At 42.1% G+C, this 16,701-nt stretch overlaps 1 protein-coding gene across 4 annotated transcripts in view; it reads right to left on the bottom strand.

Moving 5' to 3' along the window:
- LOC115773945 (kinesin-like protein KIF13B) overlaps nucleotides 1–16,701 on the bottom strand; it is a 48,226-nt gene that overhangs the window by 6,369 nt on the left and 25,156 nt on the right. For 3 of the 4 annotated variants that reach the window (XM_030720902.1, XM_030720904.1, XM_030720901.1), the window contains exons 21-39: nucleotides 16,231–16,377; nucleotides 15,416–15,565; nucleotides 15,146–15,268; nucleotides 14,607–14,780; nucleotides 14,359–14,516; nucleotides 12,388–12,520; nucleotides 12,169–12,312; nucleotides 12,013–12,042; nucleotides 11,816–11,915; nucleotides 11,470–11,596; nucleotides 9,335–9,390; nucleotides 9,097–9,215; nucleotides 8,806–8,982; nucleotides 8,616–8,708; nucleotides 7,112–7,264; nucleotides 6,809–6,886; nucleotides 6,578–6,634; nucleotides 4,556–4,649; nucleotides 4,137–4,216 (exon numbers count right to left, since the gene is read on the bottom strand). In XM_030720902.1, the coding sequence (XP_030576762.1) occupies nucleotides 4,137–4,216; nucleotides 4,556–4,649; nucleotides 6,578–6,634; nucleotides 6,809–6,886; nucleotides 7,112–7,264; nucleotides 8,616–8,708; nucleotides 8,806–8,982; nucleotides 9,097–9,215; nucleotides 9,335–9,390; nucleotides 11,470–11,596; nucleotides 11,816–11,915; nucleotides 12,013–12,042; nucleotides 12,169–12,312; nucleotides 12,388–12,520; nucleotides 14,359–14,516; nucleotides 14,607–14,780; nucleotides 15,146–15,268; nucleotides 15,416–15,565; nucleotides 16,231–16,377 (2,193 nt within the window). The remainder of the gene's footprint in view (nucleotides 1–4,136; nucleotides 4,217–4,555; nucleotides 4,650–6,577; nucleotides 6,635–6,808; nucleotides 6,887–7,111; nucleotides 7,265–8,615; nucleotides 8,709–8,805; nucleotides 8,983–9,096; nucleotides 9,216–9,334; nucleotides 9,391–11,469; nucleotides 11,597–11,815; nucleotides 11,916–12,012; nucleotides 12,043–12,168; nucleotides 12,313–12,387; nucleotides 12,521–14,358; nucleotides 14,517–14,606; nucleotides 14,781–15,145; nucleotides 15,269–15,415; nucleotides 15,566–16,230; nucleotides 16,378–16,701) is intronic. The other variant, XM_030720903.1, reaches the window with a different exon arrangement.

Consider the following 16,701-nt stretch of genomic DNA (forward strand, 5'->3'; position numbering starts at 1 on the left):
TATAATTGCACCTTAATTATAATTGCACCCATCATTATTTATCCCTGTTCAGTATTCAAGTTAAGTTACCTCTTAAAAACTCAATATGATCTCTCAACAGATTAAATCAAAGGAAAACAGAAAAAAAAAATCTTGATATTTAAAAGATGTGCGACTGTGTGCTCAGCAGACACAGTCGGGGGATTTTAATCATGATAACTGAACTCATGCACCCATCAGAAATGAAGCTGCGTGATTTGGGTCATGTAGCGCTCTGACTCGACAACCTACGTGGACAACATCAGAAAGCAGGTCAAACACGTCTATCCTACCACTGCCTCGCTCGGGAAAGTAAACCTGCAGGTCAACAAAACACATCAGGTACACAAGAATGGCTGCTTCTTTAAGCACTTAATACGAACAGATGCACATTGTTGCTTTCATCTCACTAATGAATGAATGAATCTCTGTGTGCTTTAACAATCATCCATCTCACCCACTTTAAGCTTGGTAGGTGCACTGCTGAGGACCTGTGTAAATGTAGTGTTTAGCTGAGGTAGTCGTTACTGGAATCTCTGGCCTGTTGTGAAGCAATCAGTGAGGGGAGCTGATCACAGTTACAAGCAATCATTGTCAAAAAGGTACAAATGTACCAAAGTCACGGTTCAGTTATTATCAGAGGCTCTTATGCTGCTTTTGTGACCTCATGCTCATGAGGTCCTTAAGAGTAAGCTGAGGTCACATCTCACATGCACTGCTTATGTACAATTTATTTTATATTAGTATTTCACATTGATAAACGCTCCATCCATCCATCTTCTTCCACTTATCCTGTTCAGGGTCGCGGGGGTGTGGGAGGTGGGGGTGTGTGTGCAAACTCCACACAAACTTCGGGCCACGGTGGATTTAAACCCAGACCTTGATTGATTAATGTTGATCATTAAAAATGAAATTTTTCCTCAAATCTGCATTTTCATTAAATCCTAACAGTGATGACAGGTTTATTTATCTGTGTCACAGCACTCTATTATTGTTTTTTTCCTCCTTTAAACAAATTGATTTTACAAAAACATACATTAGCTGTATACATTAGAGTATACAGCTTTACAACTCAGAGGTGTGGACAGTTATTTTTGTGGCTGGCCTTTTTGGATATCAGTGTAGGAGTTCCTGTTTCAGAGCTAGAAGATTTTGTATTTAAGTGAATCATAGAAACATCATTTCCTGAGGTTTGCAGCACACAGTTTACTGGGATTTGTACTGAATTTAATCACCAAAAACAAAAAGGTGTGTGTTCAGTTACTTGAAATAAGACAGATTTTAAGCATTATATTAATATCTGAGTATTATAATATGGAGTATGGACTTTAATGAATACTTGCAGCTTCAAACATCCTACAGAAAAATACCAGCAAGAGCAATGTGTGCATTTATGCATGTGGCACACTAACAGTATTTTGTTAAGGTGCAGACCGGTCAGGGTCTAATAGTAAATAATGTTTAGTGTTCTTCTGCAGATCAGAGAAAAAAAGACACCATCTCTAGCTTATAAAAGTGAGATATATGTAGCTAAGACCAAAACTTTTACATGTCAGTCACTTCAGGGTTTTTGCTCTCAAGTCTAAATTCCACTCATGTGCAAGTCAAGCATCAAGTCCTCAGTTTGTTTGACTCAGTCTGATTTTAGTCAAAACAAAAGTTCAAATCTGCAGCCATGAGGTTTTTAAATTACAGCAACGATGCAGAGCAGTACCCAGACTCAACAATGACAACACTGCACTTCATTTATTTCACCGGATGTGTTATAACCTGGTCAGTTGGATCCAATTTGGAGTCAGAGCTACAATCACTGATCTAATCACCCTTTGGCAGCCTGGTAATATTTGCGCTACTCCAAGCTTTTGTTTTGCATTGACCGTTGTAAACATCTGTGGCAGGAAGATGTTAATTAGAGCAATACTCGTGAGCAACAAGCACCAATGAGGCTGACGGGTTCTCTTTTCAACCGAACACCACAATGCATTATTCCTCTGATTAGGGCCTTGAGCTGCAGCAAGAAGCTAATCAGTCAAATGAGACACTGTAGTGTTTGGCTGCTATGAAAAAGCTGCATGGTTCAAGATCAGTAGATGAGGAGGTGGCGAAGGAGCAATGTCAGGATGACAAAGTTCACCTGCTCTTAATTAACCCTGCAAATGAGCTCCTGAAGCAGAATCTCTGATGTGATCACAAACATCAAAGAGCACGTCAGTCAATCAGGAGACTGTTTGTACTGTATGTGCTTTCATTCTTAGCTCAGTAACTCAACCTGATTCTGACTCATTCACTGTTGTTTGCCTGCTTTTATTTTCAGTCATTGGCTTTGAAGTACTTCAGTCTTGTGTGTCTGATATTCATTAATGCTAATAAATGGAGAAAAAAAAATGGCTTCTTTCTCTGGCAATCATTCATGAGGAATCCCCACAGCAGACACATTTGATTTGGCAGTTTTTTGTTTTTTTTAAACCCCCTCCCTCCCCTCCCTCCTGGTCTTGAACCAAGGATCTTTCACATTAGGTGAGTGTTTAAACCACTACACTTCATTTTATAAACCAGGACATTTTAAATAAAATAAATGTAGACATTGTAGTGTCATGTACTGGTTCATTCACTACTGTCTTGAATACTAAAATTTAGTGGTGTCAGGCTATTGTCGTCCTAGTTTTTCAGAGACAGATGCCACCAAATTCAGCTAACAGCTCGTGTTGGCTAGTTTATTAGCAAGCTAGCACTCGCTGCATATCCATAAATTGTGGCAGAGTGCGCAGACAAAGATACCTGGTAATTAGTGCCAACATATTAAACACAAGGATTTCACGCACATATATTTATATCTAAAAAATTAGCATAGGCTTTCTGTACAACTACTTCACAAAAATAAAAAAAATGCCCCAAAATGGGAAGAGACGTGGGTAAATTGGCGATGGGCCGGGACTCGAACCCGCGCCGCCCACAACGCAATGCGGCATACGTATGTGGTTGCTGGCTTCACCACTAAGCCACCCAGGCCCCCAACAAGGTTGTATTTTAATGTAATGATAATGTCCCATCTAACATACTGTCTCACCAGCTGGTCACACACCTGTAAGACAACATTAAAACTGATTCATTCTGTTTATAAGCAAGGCCTCATGGTTCCAGATAAGAAACCCCACAAACATACTCTTAAGTTGGGATCATAGTGTCAATTTCCACTACATATATTTAGTATTTAAAATTCTACATGGCCTAGCCTCACCACCATTTACAGATTTTTATAATACAAGCAGCAGATACACCAGATCTGTGTCAGCAAGTACTCTGTTCATCCCACTGAGGAAAAGTGCTTTCAGTCAGTGCGAGCTGGAAGACCACACCACTTCATATGTGTAATAGTGAAACACACAGAGCTTTTAAACACACCCTGAAATAATGGTTATTAGAGAATCAAGTCTGTGACCACTAACATAATCACTCCTTCTCACACCTTGTCTGCTGGCTTCCTGTGTGTTTATGTTCTGCTCACCGGACCTGCTTCTCACCTGCCTCCAAGACCTACTGTAAAGCTACAGTACTTACTGTGTGTTTAAGGCTTGTTTAAACCTGTGTTTGTCTAACCGTACCTTTTTGTAGCATCTCCTTGTGTTTGCTACATGCTTCTAAGTGCTACATCCTTTGTATGTCCCAGTTAGTTAAGGAATAATACGAAATTTTAACCTTGCATGTTGTTCTATACATCTTGCCCAGGGACTGCAGTTGAAAATCAGCTGTCTGGCAAACACTGGCACATTTACAGAATGTCGATTAATGTGTACCGTTTCTGGAGGAGAAGAAAAAATAAACTCTCCATGTTTTTGGCTGAATTCAAATGTTTTTTTTCTGCCTCAAAACCTTAAAAACCACAATGTGATTGACACTCTGATGCACTTTTTGTTCATTTACTTCTGAGGCATTTATATTTGTTATCTACTTAATATTTGTGTATTCATTGGTAACGGAAGAAATCAGACAAGCTGTTGATGAGGAGATGAAATATTTAGATTCAGGTAGCAGTGATTCATAAAAACTTTAAATCCCCGATATGGACACAAGCCAAATACAAACTTTAATCCCTAGCACAACAGACTGAATGAGCGTACCTGCTGATGGACAGCTGTCTGGTCTCTATCTTCTTTTCCACCAGGAAGCAGTGACTTCAGTAGCCTGGGTACAGCCTTCACTAAAGGGAGATAAGAAGGAGTAAAGCCTGAATGCTCTGCTCTGACGAAGACAGAAGAGAAGAGGTTGCAAGAGCACAGATGAAGAAGGGGTTGGGGGGGGGGGGGGGGGGGGGGGGGTGGAAGAAAAGATAAGATTTTTGAGAAGGGAGGAAACTGAGAACTGTGGGCAAAGAAGAAACCAAGTGCCAAACAGAGCTTCAGAGCTTAAGGATAGATAAATTTGGCCACTGACTAAAGCATCAAATGCACAGCTGATGACATCAAAGATAGCAGAGACGGCCAGAGAAAGAGTCCAATAGAAGATTTTACTTTTATTTATTTTTTTAAATCAGTTGTACCAGTCTCTGCACTCAGGTTCTGGGACAAGGAGGCCGGGAGTGTGCGTCTGGAAGGAGGCGGCACCACAGAAAGGTCCTGATGGCTCTCCCAGCCCTGCAGACACAGGAGGAGACGACAGAGAAGCATTTCAGTTTTTTATGACCTTTAGCAACGTCCACTGGAAACCAAACAGAAGTGCAATATAGCATCAACTATTTATCCATTATGTTAAGCTAACTTTTCTATCCATTCACTTTTAGGAATTTAAAATATTTTTTAGTACCATTTTCGTTACAGTTTACCTGCAACTTTTAGGCAACATTTAGTAATTATTCACTGAAGTTAAACTCATTACCCGTTTACCCTTAATCACAGCACAGCATGTATTACATGCACCAGTTAGTGTTCTGTCAGGGCAAGCAAGGCAAGCATCACTTGTCCACTGAAATCTGAAAACCAAGGTGAAAGCAATCTCTAGGACCGCTGTAAACATTTGCTGCTAATTTTATGGGCTCAGTCACTCCATTTTGTAAATTTTGGTCATTCCAGTATAATAAGGATGACAATCCAGGATACGCTCATTGACTACCAACTTGTGACTGAGCGTTACAATAAGCATGCAGTCTCAGTCAGAGCTGCCCCTACACGTCACATCTGTGCTCAAAACGGCAGGATGGTGACGGTGAAAGTGGTCATCTTGAGGCTTCAAAATGGTATTTCACAAACTAGTGGGTGACAACACGGCAGCTACGTCTATCTATTATACTTTCTATGGTTTTTCATAGAGTCCTGCTAACCAAGAGACAAGAGGTTGCAATAACTGTCTTGACAGAAGTAGTTAATTAGTGAGTCTGGCCACTTGGCAGCCAATCTGGGCAGTTCTCACTTATCTCAATGAAGAGACCCATGACTTTAAATTAACTGATCACTGGGACAAGAACTGCATGTAAGACTTGCCAGTCATACTGAATAAAAACTGCTTTAAAACTCTGGTGACTTTGCCCCAAAATAAGATGGAGAAGCTTTTAAACCCCACAGAGGTTGCATACACGTAATTTCACAATATTACTATGCCTGAAAATGTTTTGAACCTCTATTGCACAGAGACCAATCAGAATTCAGTTTTCTGTATTGCTGTAAATCAGCAAAAACGATCATGTAAGTTATGAGTACTGCATTCACTTTAAACATACTCTGCTAAAATAAAAACGTCAGATCTCAATAGGAAAAAATATGATAATGCTGATATGGACTGGGTAATGTGTTGGGAATAGAAGGATGCCATATTGTTTGATGGAAATGAAAATGAACAACATACAGAGGGGCTGAATTCAAAGATACCCTGAAAATCAAAGTGAAATAAATGTTGCAGCAGGCAGCTGGGCTCCACGATGCCTGCCAGTGAGCACAGGCGTTTAGGCCACCCTCATGAAGTCTGTTTGGTCAAAGACAAACACACCAGTGGCTGCTGGAGCCAATTTTGCATGTCATCCTGTTCCTCCTTGCACCAAGAAACAGATCCTGGTCCTGCTGATGGGTTAAGGACCTTCTACAGTCCTGTCCAGCTCTCCTAGAGTAGCTGCCTGTCTCCTGGAATCTCCTCCATGCTCTTGAGACTGTGCTGGGAGACACAGTAAACCTTCTGGCAATGGCACATATTGATGTGCCATCCTGGAGGAGTTGGACTACCTGTGCAGCCTCTGTAGGGTCTAGGTGTGACCTCATGCTACCAGTAGTGACACTGACCCTAACCAAATGCAAAACTAGTGAAGAAACAGTCAGAAAAGATGAGGAGGGAAATGTCAGTGGCCTCCTCTGCTACTTAACTGACCAGATCAAGATCCCAGAAGTTTAACTGACTTGATGCTGCACTCTGATTAAAAGGTGTTCCTTTAATTTCTCTGAGCAGTGCATTTTTAATGCAGAATGGACCCAGACATGCAAATTAGTACAAGTATTATTAACATTATCACAAACATGCAATTGCTATGAAAAAAATAGGAGCGTAAAGTAGCATAATTAGTTACCAAACAGTGTCTCACCTTGAAGTATTTGAGGTTATGAGTGGAGGAGCACAGATCCAGACTGCTGGCTGACAGCTGGGTAAAAGGTCAGTCGGTCAAGCGATTAGATGTTAGTGTGGCAGATTAATGTAAGACTGGTTATTAAAGAAAGTCAAAAAAGAATGCCCAGAATGTAAACAAACCTCAGGATATAAAGATTTCCACCCAACCAGTAACCACAGGAACACTGAATTGTGTGAGCCCTCTTACCCGGTTGATGTTCGGAGAGCTCAGGCAACGTGTGGCAGCTTTCCCTCTGAATACCAGATGTTCCCTCACAGCCACCTCCTACATGCACACGCACACACGCTTAATTTGTGGGCACAGTACCTCTGAATGTCTTTGGTCTGTGTTTTAACAGTTAATTTGCACCATTTCTTTTTTTTTGGCAGGATGGAGAGGAAAATGTTGCCATGCTCAGAAATGTTTTGATTTTGATTGAGCTGAATGATGAATAACAACCTTAATAAACTCAGAACAGATTCACATCTCAGGTGAACTACATTCCCAGACCTGTCTCAGTCTGTCCAGAGTGAGGATGTTCTCCACAGCCAGGACACTACGAAGGTATTTCTCTATGGCCGCCTCGCTGTCAGCTGACTGATCATCCTCGGCACTGGCAGCCAGCCTGGCCAGCATCTCCCTGTCCTCTGGACCGTGGATGTCCTGTGGGAGCAAGGATTAATACAGTAAGAGAAGGAAGCTTCAAACACCCAGCTGGGAGCCTCATTTAGATGATCCTACCTATTATAATGAGCAAATGAGTCCAGAAGAAAAAAAACAAACAAAAAAACCCTCAAAACACAAGATCAACACTGCAGCAAATAAAAACAGTTACTTATCTTTGTTCACAGCAAAGCATGTAGACACAAAGATCTTTGAAATTAGGTAAACACAGCCTCAACTGAACAAGACGGAACACATGACCTATTACACAGTGTCATCATTTAACAGAAACTAAACCGAATGCAGAAAGAACAAACACCAAGCACATCCTTACCGCTTCCACAGGAATTAAAGAGGGAATGTAGCAAGGCAGATGCTACTAATCAAAAGCGTTTGATTAACTGATAATCAGCAAGTATGAGAACCTCTATAAAAACAAAAGCGCTGGCAGTTTGCTGGTCATTCTGCAGTGAGAAAGAGGAAAACATTCAGTCTCCCAGGAGTGGATGCCCCAGAAGATTTACCCTTGCTAGATCAGGCCTAGCAATGCTCAGAGAAATTGAAAAAAAAAAAACAAACAAAACAAAACCAGGAGCTACATCTGAGACTCAACTGGCCTCAGTTAGCATGCTAAATATTAAAGTTCATGATGATATAACTGGGAAAGGAATGAACACGTATGGCTTATTTGGATTGGTTTCCAGGAGAAAGCCTGGTCTCTCACTATTCATGTGTTTGTAAATTTGACTTAGTGGGCTCATGCTCACTGCCTGAAATCTGCTTACTATCAGCATACTGCCACAACCCCGTGTCTCTATATAAGGAAACGAGTTTGCCTCAAGGTGAAGTGGAGAGAGCGGTGATGATGTAAGAGAAAAACTTGCACCGCCAAGACAAGAAAATGAGAAAATACAGCTTCAGAAACATAAATATTAACATCTGAGAAGGAAGCTGGAAACATGACAGCATTCCAATGGGTTTCCAGAGTGATGACCAATCAATAAATAAGTAAATAAAAGTGATGTTCAGGCTGAAATAATGGAGGTTGTAATTATTGTTTCCCCTGACACACTCACTGTCAAAAAGGGACAAGTTTGGACATCAAATTTGATATGAAAATAAGGACTGTTTGGAGTAGTACCTGTTGGTTTTACTGTTTAAATAACTTTAGGACCTGGTAAGGACTAGGTGATATTTTTCTTTTTGGGGGGGGAGTCCCTGATCTGTAAAACCTTAGAAAAGAGTGTGTACTTTTTACCATGACCATGTAAGTACATGAAATACATGGTTGTTGGTTTCAAAATACCCTTTACTTCCTTTCTGAGTAGTAGCGTTATGTGCTGGTACTTACTCCTGGGATGTTAGAAACTATTTCAAAGGTGACTCCACAGCTGGAGATGGTGCTCCGCTGAGACATTCTCTTCAGAAAGCTCTGGGCAAAACCCTGCAGGACAATCACAATACATCAACTCATCTCTACGGTCATGGGCAATCAAGCACTACTGACCATGCTTCAAGGACACACACACACACACACCTACCTGTCTGCCAGTAACACTGACGCAGATGCGTTTCCTGAGGACCAGCTGCATGTGGGCCGGATGGCTCAGCTGCACCACTGTGCGGACTGTAAGGTACACCCTCTGGTCAGCGGGTGCCACGCGACTCAGCTGGGTGCACTCGTGGACTGTTGAGTCCCAGGATGCCTCAACCTTCACCTAAAACACATTCGAGATCTTGTAGTATTTATATTCTTCAGCCTGAATCAGGCAAAAATCAGGCTGTATGTTTCTAACTTGCAGAAGAAACCTAAGACACTGCAGCCTCCCCACCTCTGGATCATAGTGTTTAACAATATGGAGGTCAAAGAAATCCTCCTCATCTTCCCCACTGAGAAGCGCATCTAGCCCCCCAGCCAGCGGGGCTGAAAGACTGGACTGGAAATCATCCGCTGAAAGGAAAACACACACACACAGAAAGTGAGGAGCTTCACTATCACACACCTGGTTCCTAAAAGCACAGGTGATTTTTGCCACATTCTAATTCCAACAAAAAGGTAAGACAACATACCACTGAGATCCAGAAACAGGACAGGAATGTGCGTTTCCATTCCAGGTACAGGAACCCTGTGGACAAAGACCGATTAAACAGCCAGCCAGAGTCCAGAGATAACAAAAGAAATCCCACAGCTGATACTGAGTCAGCACAGACACTCGGAGGTGCTGACTTCAAACTGGGAAAAAAAATCTGAATGGGGATTAGTTTTGTGAGCTCAAAATATTAAGGACTATTTCACAAAGTAGCTTACAGAGCTCCTCAATCAGCATGCTTTACAACCTGATCAACCAGATGTGCTCAGGACAACAGCTTTTACAACAGAACATGATTCACTGGAAAAACTCAGTTTGTTTGCAGGCAGTTAAGCTAAAGTGAGGTTTTTCTTGGCACTCATGAGATGGTGGTTAATTACCCAGACTGAGCGCCATAGTCAGGGCGCGATGCACGTGCTATTTGACACACAGGCAATGGGGCAATGGCACAACCACGGTTAGCAGAGAGCATCCCAGTAACAACACGAAGCATTGTGCCATTGCCAGGTTATTCTCTACATTGGGCAAAGCCATCACCAAGTAATTTAGACACAAAGCTTGAACTGCTGCTATTTAAGGTCAAGTCATTATTCATGTTGAAGGAAAACAAAAATCTGACCTCTTTTTCTTTCAAATGAATGCAACACACACACACACACGGAAAATGGTATTACATGAAAAGGATAATTTAATAAACAAATTATATATATATATATATATATATATATATATATATATATATATATATATATATATATATATATATATATATATATATATATATATATATATATATATATATATATAGCTCTTCCAGCTGCTCTCCCTACAGATCACAATGTCCACAGAGACTCCTGCCTGACCTCTTCTGTCAGCCTGCTCCATCAGTATCACAAACAAGAAGGGGCTCAGAGTTGCTCACGTAATCCCACCCCCACCTTGAACTCATCTGTCACTCCTACACACTTCACCACTGTCTCGCTGTACTCATACACATCTTCCGCCACCCTCACACACTTCTCTGCACACGTGGGGAAGTATGGAGGTACCGCCACATCTGGACCAGCTGTCTTTCCACTCTTCATCCTCTTCATAGCTGCCCTCATTTTCTCCTTACTAATCCTCTGCACTTAACGATTCACTAACTCTCCTCTATCTGGCATCCCCTTTCTCTCATTTTCATTATGCACCAGCTCCTCAAAGTACTCCTTCCATCCTTTCACCACACTCTTCAAACTAAGCACATTTCCATTTCTGTCCTCAATCACCCTTTCCAGCTTGATCTCCCTGCCAATCAGTACAAGTCCTTTTCTCCTTCCTTAATGTCCAGCCTCACATACAACTTACTATAAGCATTTGCCTTTCCCGCCTCTCTTTGCGTACCCTCCCATTACTCCTGCCTACCTTCATCATCTCCCTGACTATCCGACTTTTTCTTTGCCAACATCTTACTTTGAATGTTTTCCTGTATTTTCTCATTCCACCACCAAGTCTCCTTGTCCTCTTTTCTCTGTCCAGAGGGTACATCAAATACCTTCTTGGCAGTTTCCCCTCACCACTTCCTCTCACCTTCTGCATAAGATGTAATCCACTTGTGTGCACCATCATCATCTTATACATCTTATATGTAATGCTATGTTCCTCTCTGTTCTTGAAGTTCATGTTCACCACAGCCTTTTCACAAAAAAAAAAAAAAAAAAAAAAAATCCACTGTCATCTGTCCTTAACACCACACCTGGAAACACTCTCTACCACAACATAAAATCCAAGAATCCCAGCTTCACACAAAAACAGCTGAGCAATGATGTCATCAAGAACAACCACACTTTCCAAAATTTCCAGTGTTTATCTTAACTTCATTGTTACAAATATCTTTCAATACTATGTCTGAAAAATGTAGTTTATTGAACAGTTTCTGATGCACAAACTGCAAATTAACAGCGCACTAATTTGCTTAAATAACTAAAAGCGAATAGAATTGTTTGGATTTCCGTACATTAACAGAAATAGTTTGTTTTCCTTCTGTTTGTTTTATTGTGGAAATTTTGGCTTCAAACATAACAAACAGATATTGCTGACTAAAAGAAGCAAGAAGCAAAGTACACCCATACGCACCTCTCTGCTGGTGCTCCAGGAATGCCACTCCCAGCAAATGGAACCAGAACAGCATTACGCTCCTCAGTGAGGGTCAGACGACACTCCAACAGCTGCGACTCCCTTTCAACATCGTCCTCTGACTTATCTACAGGCACGTTCACAGGCAAACAAAAGAAAAAGAAAACGGAGTCTTCAGATGATTATTGGCACCCCCCCCCAAAGTTTCCAGCACCTTGTTGACTCTTTGCCATGAGGAATTAAAGCAGTTCTGAAGGCAAAACAAGATCCAACCCAGTACTAGCAAGGAGCACCTAACATTTACCCCCCTCGTCCTTTCTTTCCAGATTGAGTTTTCCAGCTGTACCTGGTTTAGAGACGATCTTCTGCAGCTGCTGGTCCAGATATTCCTGTCTCTGAGTGAGTGTGACCAGCCACTGTTCCCTCATCCTCTCCAGGTCCACCTCCTACACATACAAACAATACAAACACACTCATGTCAGATGGATAGAAACAACCTCTGTTACAAGCAGACAAATTATACAGTTACCTAACAGCTCTTACCTGATAGCTGTCCATTTCTTCATCTGTGCCCTAAAATGTTAATTGAAACATGTAAGAGATAAACAATTTTTAATCTTATGCAGCAGGGAGAGTCTAAAAATAAAAATTAAAAAATAAATAAATTTAAAAAAAATAAAAAAAAAATGGTGGCCTTACCCATTGTGGGTCATTTTTGGAGAGATGCATCTGTCGGACCTTTACATCTCCAATAGAAACAGAAATGATAGAGCCTGCAATGAGGGGCATGGTGCCCGAGTCTGGGACTGAGCGCACCTCCACCTGTACTCGACGAGACTGTCCCTGGAAGTACAGAAAAGAACAGTTAGAGATAGTCTAACTCCTTTCTTTACATTTACACACAAAGGTCCAAGGTACCTGTTTGAGCTGCAAGATTCCTCCTGTGCGGACATCTTTAGCAGGAACCACTTCTACGGCTGTGAACTCTCCCGCCTCATTCAGCTCCATCACCTGCACCCACAATTCAAGGCGACGGGTCACCTCACTCCACCTGCAAGACACGGCACCATCAGGGCACAGTAAAAACAACAAGATTTGGGCCCCCCCCAGTGGCCCAAATCTTCTTCCATAGTCTTGACCTCTGCAAACACTTTCCTGTGAAATTTATGGGCTCAGTCACTCATTTTGGGTCATATTAAGTAAAAGATCAAGTCTGCTTTGTAAATCCTGGTCATTCTGTTATAAAATGAAGGTTTCTTTGTGTAACATGCTCAGACAATGAGCGTGCAGTGTCACAGTCAGACTCGCCCCTCCTTGTCGCATCAGCTTTTTGCAACCAAGATGGCAGCGGAGGAAACATTTATCAAGGGTTCAGAAACCAGTGAGCAGCTGCTATACTGTCTATGGGCTGCACCAAGACAAACAAGGAATAAAAAGAATATTTTGAACTGTGAATAATGCAAAGAGTCCAAGAATAAAGACATGGAGCTGGAAATGAGCACAATAGGTTTACTTTAAACATGTAAAAATTACAGCTGTTTTATATACTGTCCCTGTGCTCAAGTCCAGTCAAGAAACAAAAAGAAGTCCAGTCGCCTTTTTCAAGCTCCAGAGACTACTATGACCTGGATGACTGAGAATCTACACAGACATATCGTCCCTGTGCTCACGGGCTCAACTGTAGCTGGGAAAGTTTAGAAGACAATTAAGGTCAATTTAACCCCAATAGACACTCAGTGGACACTTTATTAGGTGCACCTTGCTAGTACACTGGAAACATTCCCCAGATTTTGGTGCGTTCTGACATGACAGCGTCACACAGTTGCTGCAGATCCATGTTACAAATCTCCCGTCCAACACATCCCAAACGTGCTCTGTTGAATTGAGATCTTTTGAGCGCAGTGAACTCCGTGTCATGATCAAGAAACCAGTTTAAGATGATTTCAGCTTTGTGACATGGTGTGTTATCCTGCTGAGAGCAGCCATCAGAAGATGGTACCCTGTGGTCATAAAGGGATGGACATGATCAATAACAATACTCAGACAGGCTGTGGTGTTTAAATAATGCTCACCTGGTACTAAAGTGCCAAAGTGTGCCAAGATAAGATCCCCACACCATTACACCACCGCACTGAACTGTTGATACAAGGTGTTTTTCTAGTCTTCTGTTGCCCAGTTTTGGTTTTTCCTGTTCTAAGCTGACCAGAGTGGCACCCACTGTGGTCCTCTGCTACTATAGTTCCAAGGCTGAAACTTGTTGTGCATTCAGAGATGCTCTTCTGCATACCTTGGTTGTAGCAAGTGGTTATTTGAGTTACTGTTGCCTTCCTGTCAGCTTGAAGCAATCTTGCCATTCTCCTGACCTCCGACATCAGCGAGGCATTTTCTCCCAGAGAACTGCTGCTAACTGGATATTTTCTCTTTTTTTGGACCAGTCTCTGTGAACCTAGAGATGGTTGTGTGGAGAAAATCCCAGGAGATCAGCAGATTTGGAAATACTCACACCAGCTTGTCTTTCTTCCCCATTCTGACGCTCAGTTTGAACATCTTCAGCAAGTCATCCTCACCATACCTGCATGTCTAAATGCACTGAGCTGCTGCCATGTGATTGGCCAATTAATTATCTGCATTAACGAGCAGATGAACACATATCTAATACAGTGACCAGGGAGTTAATATATCCAATATCAGCACATAAAATATGCAAGATTATTCAAGCAAGCAGACAGTTAAACAGCCCCACACGACAAGGCAAGATATTAATTTCACAATCTGCTCCATTTTTGATGTCCTTGTGTTTCGTGTTTGTTCTAAAATCTCCCTTTTCCCAGTACTGAAAACACCGTTTATGTGCTGCTTTTAAGCTGTATTTTAATGAATGAACTGGACCTCTCTCTGAGGGATCTGGTCTTGGCTTGGATGACTCCTAGGTCCCACAGTGCCAGATTCCTGCGATGGTTAGCCTGTTTGTGGCCGTACACTTCGATGGCCACCGCCCCCTCAGCCAGAAATTCCACAAAGTCCTCCGATACTGGCACAGACAACTCCTGAAGATGATGGAAGGCATATTTTCCTTTTAGTGACAACTCAGTTGTTGATCACAACTTATATTGTCCTTAACCATAGAAATTATTCACCTTGGCGCTGTCAAAGACCACAGTACACTGAGGGTCTCTGGAGGCAGATGATGAGCTGGAAGAGGCCACCTCTGGAGCAGTGAACACAGGCTCCTCCTGCCCCCAGAAGTGATACTGGCAGAAGACAAAGTTGGACAGGTGGCGAGGAAGTCCAGTGGCCTGGAGGAGTTTCACCTGGAAGAGGTGGACTCGGATGAGTGGAAATAAGCAAATACCGCAGTTTTTCCATTCTAGTTTCTGACTTTCTGTTGCAGAAGGCAACTAAGCTGTAAAGCTTCCACAAAGTTAAACTCACCACATTTCACAGTACAGCCAGCTAAGAAAATCACAACAGAGTGGAGACGCTACAATCTGACTGCTAGATCCATTATAGATACTCACTTTAACTGAAGAGCTGCCACATACAGGATTATGATTTATATGACATGCCGAGGAGGCATTAAGGCCATCAGAGTTTCAGGGGGGGTTTCCTTAATGTTTGCTGGTCTTGGCTCATTTCTAACAGACCTGTTATTGAAAAATAAATTGCATCTTCTCACCACGCAGTTGAATCTGCGCTCATGTGGCTCTCCATCTGTGCCGCTCAGCTGTTTGTCAGGCCCGCCTTCTTCCTCAGAGTTCTCTGTACCCCGCCACACTTCAACATGCAGCCGACCCGCCACCTGAAAAACACACACACACACACACACACACACACACACACACACACACACACACACACACACACATGCAAAAAAGCTTTTTAGACTTAAGCAAAGTCTGAGCTACATGGACAGAGAGATGAAGCCCATCTGATGCCCCACTCTTACCTCTCCCTTCTGGTTGATGATGGGCACTGCATACTGCAGTTTGATGTCGTAGAACAAGCAGGCCAGGAAAACATTGGCCACACCGATCAGACTGTGATTCTCTTGCTCATCGAAAAAAGGGTCAGCACGTTTGAAATAAGAGCGCATCATCTTGATCAGGGGAAAAAGGAAACGAGACAGAAAAACTGCTGTAAGAATGATGAGCGGATCGCTTCAGAGTCCTACTTAACTCACTTTGAGGCTTTGAGTTAGTGAAAACATAATCCCCTCAAGACATTCTCGTGTAGTCCATCCATTCATTATCCAATTTAGGCACACAGTGAGGCTGAAGCCTATTCCAGCTGTCACAGGGTTACCAGCCAATCACAGGGCAACCAGAGAGAGAGAGAGAGAGAACCACCCACTCAGGTTCACACCTACAGCCAAATTAGAATCACCGAAGATGGAGGAAAAATACCTCAACATGCAGACTGGAGGATCCAGAGATTGAAACACCAGCCTGCTCTACCTCCTGAGCAAACATTCTTCTAGCATAACTCCAATTTAATTGGACTCCAAACAACTGAATTAAAGATGAAATTTTCTATTATTTTTTCTGTCTTTAGCCTCACAGCGCCTTAAATGAGCTCCGGCTCAGAGAGGGCCACAGAATTTACTCTACTTCTAATACTCATGTTACTATTAACCTAATTAGGCAATGATTCCATAAAACATATTTCACATGTGTATTTTATTGATGTTATTGATGCAAAATGTGTTAAATTTGTGGTTATTTATCTGCTTGAATGAACGGGCTCCATCGTCTCTCAACTCACTGGATTGTCTTCATCCAACTCTTTCCACTCCTGGTAGAGCTCCCTCATGTCCACCAGCCTGTTCTCCATCTTCTCCAGAGCCCAAATCTGCTTCCCTTTACCTTTACGCCGGACCTGGATGGCCGGTTCACTCAGCACTGCATCACGCTGCGGCAACAGGAAAACACAATACTGCTTCTTAACAAATACTGGGAATACACCAGTTTTTCAAATAATGTAGCTTTTCCATCCTCACATTCAGACACTGCTTTACATCAAGTTCAATCCAAGAGACTTGAAACTATTCACACTATTCCTGCAAGTGTGTACAATCTGTCAACCAGAGTGTCCCGTACTTCTACCTGTTTGGTTCAGAAGGTGGTGGATGTTGCTAGAGTTGTCTTTTTTGTATTTTAAGTGTTCCTGCCCCAGAAATAAAAAAAACAAAAACCCACAGCATTCTCTCCTCATCAGATGGTGATCACCCAAAAA

This window comes from Archocentrus centrarchus, chromosome 24 (assembly GCF_007364275.1).
Source record: "Archocentrus centrarchus isolate MPI-CPG fArcCen1 chromosome 24, fArcCen1, whole genome shotgun sequence".
Classification (NCBI taxonomy): domain Eukaryota; kingdom Metazoa; phylum Chordata; class Actinopteri; order Cichliformes; family Cichlidae; genus Archocentrus; species Archocentrus centrarchus.